This window comes from Thermobia domestica, chromosome 3, assembly GCF_964235325.1.
Source record: "Thermobia domestica chromosome 3, izTheDome1.hap1.1, whole genome shotgun sequence".
In the NCBI taxonomy this organism is placed as follows: Eukaryota; Metazoa; Arthropoda; class Insecta; order Zygentoma; family Lepismatidae; genus Thermobia; species Thermobia domestica.
Genome location: NC_137456.1, coordinates 8,527,153 through 8,537,364, shown reverse-complemented (window position 1 = coordinate 8,537,364; position 10,212 = coordinate 8,527,153). Strand labels below are relative to the sequence as shown.

The 10,212-nt window shown below is 38.5% G+C and overlaps 1 protein-coding gene across 3 annotated transcripts in view; it reads left to right on the top strand.

Annotated features, from left to right (window-relative positions):
• Positions 1-647: 647 nt before the first annotated feature.
• The window catches only part of LOC145682392 (testin-like), a 59,347-nt gene continuing 49,782 nt past the window's right edge, over positions 648-10,212 (top strand). Inside the window, exons 1-2 of one of the 3 annotated variants that reach the window (XM_081753993.1) lie at positions 648-749; positions 6,332-6,485. In XM_081753993.1, the coding sequence (XP_081610119.1) occupies positions 6,411-6,485 (75 nt within the window). In that variant the 5' untranslated portion in view covers positions 648-749; positions 6,332-6,410. Of the gene's footprint in view, positions 750-1,067; positions 1,253-6,331; positions 6,486-10,212 lie in introns of those variants that run through there. The other 2 variants (XM_081753995.1, XM_081753994.1) reach the window with 2 other exon arrangements.

The window sequence follows — 10,212 nt, the reverse complement described above, 5'->3', positions numbered from 1 at the left end:
CAGAGCTACAGGCCTAACACCTCTCAAAGAGCACAAAAATCCTGATTCAAGACACGAAATAACAGCAGGAAGAGTTATTATTAAATGTTGTATACTTACATAAGTCAGTCTTCCAGTGGTTAGGAACAGCAGTATATTATCGACGGGAGACAAATCAAAACTTTTCTACACAAATTCTTCAACACATCGCCAATGACAAAGGAGCCACTTAATCAGCTTTCTCTTAAACTAAGAATGACATTGCGGCTGTTTGCAATTAATTCCACGCGTTTACCGACAGATAGTGACACTAATATAGCCAAAAAACCGAGGTCCCGGTTTTATCCGACTTTCCCCTAATAGTAGTAGTAGTAAAGGTAGTAGTAGTAGTAGTAGTAGTAGGAACGGGGTAGAACTAGAAGTCCTGCAGGGCTCGTTTTGTTCCACCTTGACACCCATGATATAAATTTTGTGACCAACTTAAAACAGCTAGCTGGGGTAACGTGCGACAAAATTTACTTCCGGGAATATTACTCTCCCGAACGGGTCGTTCACATTTATATTTAAAATTTTATTTATAATTTATTCAATTGGTGAAATAGAAATCTAATTGAAGTTTACACGAGGGAAGCCTAAACAAAATTGCTCACTGAACGGGCAACACTGTTCTTAAACAAATGAATATGACAACGCGTAACACTCAAATAAAGAAAATACGAAGTTGACAGTTTCTATTGGGAGTGGAATGCGTTATTATTCTTTTTAGTAAGGTAAGCGGTTTTTTGATTGCAAAGCAAACGTGCGGTATGGTGAAACAAATATTTATTTGTAGAGTTATTTTTACCATTCAAATATTGTTCTCTTATACACTTACGATTTAAATTGATAGTAATATGTTATAATTGAGTGTCCATCATTGACAAACTGCGATGTTACTTAACTTTTACAACGTTTCAAAGACAATTGAAGATGTTATGTTGTACAGATACAACTTAAATATTAAGTTTGATCGCAATTAATTTAGTTTTGTAGGCTGAAGCGCTACATAAACTTGTAATAGTCTAATCGTGGCCTGAGTATGGCTCTTCGCATCAGATTGACCTCGCCCCTTTCTAGTGTTATCTGCGTGTGAGTCATCGATGATTGACACAATCATAATCTAAGTGAGACAAAGCTGAGAAGTGAAGTACGAGCCAGTGAGAGCTGTTGGGAGTAAGAAGTGTTATTTTAATACATAGGCGTTGTATTATTCTTTGATACACTAAATTGAAAGGTATTTCCGTGTAGGTTTACTTTTGGTATATCACTCAAAATAATTGTTGAAAAGTTATAATTCTGTCAGTAATTTCCTTCTTATTGACTCTTTAAATGATTTTCGCTGGGCATTATGAAAACGTCTCACTTGTTATAATTAAAATTTAAGGATGCCATCAGAAGTAATTGCTGAAAAAGTACAATTCTTTTACGATTTGCGTATAAATAGTACATTTTTGGGATGTGTGGCAGGAAAACGTAAAAGCAAAATACGAATCAACCTGTGCTGTGGCCAATAAAAGGTACGAATGTAATCTAACCGAGTCAGGGAAGGGCGGCGCGTCAGCGTTGGTGTGTGCGCGTATGCCAGGGTGTTGAACAGTGAGTTTTGGTAATGATACGAATTTCAATAGCACTTACCATCCATCGTTTCGCACTAGTAATGCTCCACTTGCAAACATAAAATACAGCGGTAATTGTTTAGTATGTGAGGCCAACACTAACGAAGGCAGGAAACAACGTGCCCTACGGGAATCTAACCGGTTTTCAATCACTAACGCTCGCTCGGCAATACTGTCTGAATTAAATGCTAACCTAACCTAATCAAATGTAAATAGAATATCGCAATAAAAGAAAGAAAGTATGTTAAAAATCTGACCTCCAAAGCTAAACAATAGCCCTACAGCTTCTGCACTGTGCAAAAGTACACCGCCAGTGGAAAATAACATCTGTTAGAGTCACCTTTCATATGCACTCACTTATTTTATCCGTCGTAAAGCACTTGAAGTAATTTTACACTAGTAACCTTACACTTATAAACCAAAAAATACAGCTGTATTACTTTGTATTTAATTCCGTCGGCTGCAGAAATTTGTTCCTTATAGATTTTTTTTCTTTCCGTGCCAAGTATTGAATTTTACCTGTAAATCTTTTAAAATGTGATGCGCCAAAACTATAGCAGTACCGATTTTACTGGAAAAATTGAAGTGTATTGGGAGAAAGATAAATGCCTTTAAGGTTTGTACTGAGTGACGAGCTGTCAATGCAAAGAACAATATACAAATATAGTGTATGACTTATACGTACATAATTACAATTTATGGCCTTTGTGCTGCAAAGTAGATCGAAGACACTAAGCCTTAGATTAGGTACCATAATTTTGATCCACTCTTCAGCACTTAAGCCCAATTTATTTTTTAAGGTTTTGTTCCGCAGAGTTATCTGGAACTATCCTAACCTAATCTAATTTAAAAGCATGTGCTCACGTCTGCGGAGCATATTCCTTTACTCCTTAAGAAAAGTGTTTTCTTGTGCCGTAATAATGTTCATCTTACTTGCGACTTCACATTCATTCATTCAACAGGTATGTTTTATTTTCTTCCCCAATCTTGCACATGTAAGATCTCCAATGTTCTTACTTCACAAAATATAGCTCAGCGAGCGAAAGGGGATAGAAGGCTCCTTTTTTTTTTTTTTTTTTTTTTATCACAATTTAGACAAAAACAAAGTACTCAGTTCTGGAGCCAGAAACGAGTTGGGGGAGATTCTAAATGCCATACCATTCAACAACCGTCACCGTAGATGTACAGGTAAAGTGTTTTGTCTGGAATCTGCTTGGTGACTCCGACCCATTTCAAACATACTCGCCTGGTAATATTCTTCAGTTAGTTTTTTCCAGAGATGTTCACCCTCGCGAGGGTGGCCCTCTCGAGGGCATCCTCACCCTCAAGTTTCCTCGCCCACAGTGATGCGAGGGCGATGACAAGTTTTGGCCGCGAGGGCGAGGACAAGCTTCGATGGCGAGGGTGCGCGAGGGCGAGGAACAGCTTCGACGAAGAGGGTGAGGGTGTGCGAGGGCGAGAACAAGTTTCGGTAGCGAGGGCGAGGACAAGTTTCGGCAGCGAGGGTGAGGATGCGCGAGGGCAAGTTTCGATGGCGGGGGTTAGGGTGCGCGAGGGCGAGGAAAAGCTTAAAGTTTGCACGACATTATTAATTGTTGAATTTGTGGATTTATAAAAGTCAGTGCTAAATCATTTTAGGCTCGATAATCTTTCCAAGGCCCCTGGAGGCGCTAAGCTCTAAGCGTGCCATTTGGGGAGGAACGGTGGCTCAGCGATAGAGAAATTACCTTTGTTCGAAGGGTCGCATGTTCGATTCCCGTCCAAGTAAGTTCGTGGTGGAGGACATCATGTTCGTGGGTATTCTGGGGATTCTCCAGTTTCCTACCACATTCTCATTCAACTATTTCTTTCATCATTCACTTCTGTCTCCTTTAGCATTTAGCTTGCATAATCGTGGGATCTTAAACTAAAGATTTCATTTTTCATTTGCCTTTACGTATTTGTAGTGTCTGGAATCCTTGAGACAACGTTTGAAAGATATCATTTCATAATTGTGGGAATTACTGAAAATAAACTTTCCAACAATGGTAGCTGCCAAAATGAACCAAGACCAAAGTGATAAAGTGCACAAATTGACCCCTTGGGTAGTTTCTTAAGACAAAGTTTCATATTTATGGCAATTATTGAAAAAAATTAAAAATTTTAACATTGTTAAGGTAGGACAAATGTATCTCTATTAGTGGTGAATATTAACAGTATTTGAGCATCGAAATTAACCTTACAAGCACATTGACACATTTCAGTTTATATTTTAAAATACCAATTAACTTAGATTCACATTCAAATCAATGAAGTCATTCATGTTATAGGTTAGAGTGGGTATATATTTCCGAGTGATAATTCAACAATAGTGTTCTGAAGTATTTTATTTGTTTGCTGACGGAGTTTCAAAATTAAGCTCTTTAGATCTTTCCCTTTGAATTTGTTCAAATTCCTCAGTTACGCTACATACATCAGGGATGGCCAACGTGTTGACTGTCAAATTCTGACAGATAGTCCGCGGCAGTCACTCTACCGCCACTCATCAAACCTTGATTTCATCTTCACTTTCATGAGAGCCGCCCTTGTGTGGCTGAATACTTATGCTTGCATCGTAGTTCAAGGAACATTTTGAAGTAAAGGCATTGGATACTGTTGATAAATGATGTAAACGTCACTATCGACCGAGATCTCCATTGTAACAGTTGTTCCATTTTAGGTGTTCCACAGTAAGTTATACGATGATATGTTTAGTTTCCTTTCTTTAGGACGTATGTTAAGCAAGGGTGGATCCAGGACGGACTTCTGGTGGGGGTGGTGGGTTATAATACTGCTACTTAGAGCTACTTTTAAGAGCTCCAAACTCTGGGATGCGTTTTATTTGTATAAAGAAGTTTCCTCTTCTGGGGGGAAACGATCGCCCCCCCCCCCTGGATCCGCCACTGACGATAAGGAAATAATTCAACAAATAGGTTGAATAATTGATGCTCTGATCCTCACGAAGGAGGCTCTCTCGAGGCCTCCTCACCCTCAATTACCCTCGCCCTCAATGATATGAGGGCGAGGAAAAGTTTTGAGCACGAAGGCGAGGGCGAGCGAGGATAATGAACAACTCCTATCGCAAGGGCGAGGACAAGCTTCGATGGCGAGGATGAGGGTGCGCGAGGGCGAGGACAAGCTTCGACGAAAAGGGCGAGGGCGAGTAGAAGCTTCGACAGCGAGGGTGAGGGTGCGCGAGGGCGAGGACAAGCTTCGATGGCGAGGGTGAGGGTGCGCGAGGGCGAGGACAAGCTTCGATGGCGAGGGTGAGGGTGCGCGAGGGCGAGGACAAGCTTCGACGGCAAGGGCGAGGGTGCGCGAGGGCAAGTTTCGACAGCGAGGGTGAGGGCGCGCGAGGGCGATGGAGAATTCCATTCGCGAGGGCGAGTGTGAACGAGGGTGAGGGCCAACTGCTACTGCGAGGGCGAGGGTGAGTGAGGTCGAAGTAAAATGAACATCTATGGTTTTTTCTTCCAGTATTTCGAGTTCCAACATTCGGACATCCATCGTCAAGGGTAAAGAATGGGTAAAAAAGTCTTTTTCGCAACGTGATCTTCACGTTGTTGTTTTCTGTCACAATAGTGGTAATTCTATTTGATACGGATACCGTTAATTCTATCGATACTTACGGTTACCGTTAGTTCTATCGTTATTTCGTTAATTCTATCGATACGGTTATCGTTAATTTTATCGATACTTATGGTTATCGTTATTCTATCGATACTTACATTTACCGTTAATTCTATCGATACTTACGGTTACCTGCTTTTTCTAACATGTTATAGCTTATTGTGATGATTTTAGTGTATACCATTACACATACATATGTTCTGAGCATAATGTACTAACCATTTCACTAATGAATTAAAGAAAAAATGTGTTTTAGATTTTCCATTTGATGGATTTGTCTTAACCAGAAGTAGTCGTAATCACTCACCAGACAATTCATTTAAATCTTAGTGTGATCAGTGTAACCAATTCAAAATTGTACTTTTTGTAATCATATCCAAACCTCAAATGTTATTTGAAATATTACAATGTGTTCCAAGTACTGGATAAGTATTTATAGTATTTATAGCATGGTTAACTATACTTATAATACAACTTGTTTGAAATTCTTGTTTTGTACTCTTTCATTACAAACGCGCCGTATGGACTTTGTAGTGGACAAACACCGTGCTCGTGGGTTTTCTCGGGGTTCTCCCGTTTCCTCCCACTTTCTTCATTCCACCATTTCATTCATTTCTCATCATCATCGTCTCCTTTAGCCTAAGCGGCATAATCGTGAGACGTAAAACTCAAAGATTTCATTTTTTTCTTTATTACAAAATAAATACAAATATTATTTGAAAAGTAGTTAACAAGGAACACAGACAGCATGATAAGTCATCAATTGTCGTTGAGTTAATTTTTCTACTCGTTGCCGTAACCTAGATTTTTGGGTAATTCAAATTCTGCTCACACTGTAATTTCTATGGATGGCAACACTAAAAATTCTTCCGATTCGTATCTTCGGGTGTGGAATGACATCGTCTATTACTGAGGTAAGTTACATTTCATTATCTGTTTTCATTTACGAACTGGCAAAAGAAAAATTGTTAGCTTTTGAAAAATATTTAGTAGTCTGTCCCCTTAATATGAGATTATTATTAACAGGCCTCTTTCGTTGTTCTTTCTAGAATATTGTGGTTTCGACGATTGTAATACTGAAAGCCTGGAGAGGTTAAGAGAAGCATCAGAACAGTTAACTTTACAGCCATGTCTGCATTAGAGGAGGTAGAAGATGTGTCTCAGACACCCGGCTGGGTTTTACTGGAAAATAAATTGAAGAAGGTATGTTATTTAATATTTTAATTAAGAATTATTATTATTTAAGTTTTCTGTCTGTTGGTGGGTCCTGATACTAACAGAAGATTCCCCTCTTCTCCTCACCCCTTCGATTAGGATCTAGAAAAGTTTTTTCTACGTTTCCCGATCTTTAGCTTCCTCTTTTAACTCCCAATATTTTGTTCTGTTCTTCAAATCATCCATAAGTTGTGTTGTTGTTCCTCCTCCTCCTCCCTCATCCCCCGAAAACAGAACAATAGGCAACAGTGTGGCAATGTCGCAGAACGAAAATGTGGGCTGCAGAAAGATTGTCTACTCTGTAAAGAAAAATTACGGTTGCAGAACGTTCTTTTTTCTTTGCAAATAAAACAAGTACAGTTAAGAGATCATGATTAGGTATGTAAATGAACACGAAGTATGTAAATGAACAAAGAAAAGTACCTGTAAGTGCTTTTTGACTAAATATATGTGAGAATTTCTTGATTTGTTACCCATTCAGTTATTATATAACCCTGTAAACACCCTGTATATTTCTCCATAAATAAAAGCCTGTATAAATAAAAATATTTGGAAGAATAAAATTATAAAATACTTTTATGTTTTTCTGCGCTTGGAAGCTTTAGATTACGATATTTTACTACGCAGTTACGAAAATGCGTGCAGAAACTTTCTGGGGGAGGCAATTTGTCCCAAAATGTGTACAATCTAATTGGCTAAGAGCGTCCTCTTCTTTCCTACCCGTTTTAAAACACCTTTGTTTCTTGCTCTCTCCGTTCATTTTATCCTGTCCATCTTTCTCTATCATCACATTTCGAAGGTCTGTAAATATTTCTTCTCGAACTTAAATAATAAAATCTAGCGACAGCAATATTTATTTATTTATTTATTTATGTATTTATTGAACAGATTCTCAGATACAGCATAACTTTGCCATTTTACACAGGAAAATGTTAACAAAAGAAAGGAAAAAAGAAAACAAGACAACAATAACAACAACAACGTAGAACAGTATCAAAAAGGAGTGTAAAAGTAATATTATTCCGTCAAAACTCTTTTAATTGCTCTATCAAACACCGGGTAGCTCGAAAAAATGTCCACATTAGTTGTTACTTGATTATAACAGTTTGGTATTCTGTAAAAAAGAGACCTCTGTATAATTGCCAACCTAGGGCGGGCAAGATGGAATAGGTGGGTATTTCGAGTGATGCGGGAAGGGACACGTAAGGATAGTTCCTGAAGTAATATTTCCGATCCTAAGTCTCCATTCACTATTTTATGAAGATATTTCAGGTCAGAGATAATTCTCGTATTTGCAGGAGTAACCGGATATCTATAACATGTGTTAAAGTTTCGGAAGTTTATCATTGCCTGCATTAGACACATTATCTTTTTACGTACGGGATGGCTCATAATTATTATATGATGTTTCGAAGACGGCGGTAAAGAAACTAGCAACATATCTTGAACATAAAATTGAACATAAACACACTACTCCCATACCTTTCCTTACAAGAATTGTAATCTCTGTTCTCCATGGCATGGTCCACCAATTCACCATCCAAATCGATACATGCCTGGAGACGAAGAGCAACCATCCAAATCGATACATGCCTGGAGACGAAGAGCAACCATCCAAATCGATACATGCTTGGAGACGAAGAGCAACCATCCAAATCGATACATGCCTGGAGACGAAGAGCAACCATCCAAATCGATACATGCTTGGAGACGAAGAGCAACCATCCAAATCGATACATGCCTGGAGACGAAGAGCAACCATCCAAATCGATACATGCTTGGAGACGAAGAGCAACCGTCCAAATCGATACATGCTTGGAGACGAAGAGCAACCATCCAAATCGATACATGCCTGGAGACGAAGAGCAACCATCCAAATCGATACATGGCTGGAGACGAAGAGCAACCATCCAAATCGATACATGGCTGGAGACGAAGAGCAACCATCCAAATCGATACATGCCTGGAGACGAAGAGCAACCATCCAAATCGATTCATGCTTGGAGACGAAAAGCAACCATCCAAATCGATACATGCCTGGAGACGAAGAGCAACCATCCAAATCGATACATGCCTGGAGAAGAAGAGCAACCATCCAAATCGATACATGCCTGGAGAGGAAGAGCAACCATCCAAATCGATACATGCCTAGAGATGAACAGCAACCATCCAAATCGATACATGCCTGGAGACGAAGAGCAACGTTGTCACAAGCAACTTGACATACCTGTATGGGTATCTTGTGGAACTCTTCTGTGATAGCTTCTCGTAGTTTGACCAAATTATGGGCCACCCGGTATGTCTTCTTTTCATCATATGTGGAAGTTTTAACCCCTGTATGTGGAATGTTTTTCTCCTTCATTTCTTTTCGTTTTCTGCAATCTTATCAACACACACACGTCGCGTTATTTCAGTAGTTTAAGATTCCTCCACAAAACTGTTATCGTCTTATAGCCTGGTGACAATATCATGTGACCCTACTTTTCATCATAGCACGCACATAGACAACTCAGAGCTACTTTTAGTGTTCATCCGTATCTTAATTATATCTAACTAAATCCCATACATATAGTCCTCACTAAAACCTTCTCTTACCTGTATCTTCAGAGTACTGACTACTATCAGCGAAAATTCGACGTTTAACATTATCTTTTTAGACTTCCAAATTACGCTAAACATAACTGTATGGAGTCTTACAGAACGGTATGTCCTTCCGTTTCTATTCGTAGGTATCAGAGCAAGTACAGTAGGAGAGAGTGAGAGTCGGTGTTTCGGAATCGATTCAGAGTCCCAAAAATAGGTGCCATCAATGCCTTTTAACTCTCTATTACCGGAAATGCTAGAAATCTGGTACCATTAAATATTGATTTCCATAAAGCAAGAGCATTAAGATGTAGTGAGAAATGTCTTTCTGATGTGTATTGAGCGTTCCAACAATAAGTGTTATTTCGATCTTTATCCCTTTATTTAAACTGGAAGTTGTAAAGGTCTACGATTTTCAGTTTTAACACTGATCACCATAGTGAACAAACGGTAATAAATAGCAAGAAACAGTGTTTTTATTATTATTATTATTATTATTATTATTATTATTATTATTATTATTATTATTATTATTATTATTATTATTATTATTATGAATTAAGTACCAGAAGAATGGATTCCATCTTCGACATTTTCTCTTTATTGCAACGGGAAGAGGTAGAAAAATACTAGTACTTCCGGTCCGTTTTCAATATTAAGATTCGTAGATTAGATAAAAAATACGAGAAAGCGGCGAGATTACATCTCAGCGTCCTAAGAATAAATTACTGCTTACCTCTTATTTGCCTACTAAAACTAAGTAGTAAAAAACTAGTACATCTTTCGATTTCAGTATTGATTCAGCTTTTGAAAGTGATGTTCCTTCTGTTACCTTATCCTTTTTTTGCAATCCGATGTCATAGAATTACTACTCCCAGTTTCAGTAATGAATACACATACTTTGGAAGTTGAATGTACATTCACAATATGAGTATTGAAAATATAAATATACGTTTTTTAACTAACGAACTCTATAACCAAGGGAACCCGAAGGTTCAAGGCCCCTTGTAAGGAAGCTCTCCATTGAGTTCGTCTTTAGTCAAGAATATCTAGTTTCTGCCTTTTTTTTTTTTTATTTCTGCGAGATCCATCTTAATGTGGTTCTTCTCTCTGCACCTAAGTCTTCCTAAAG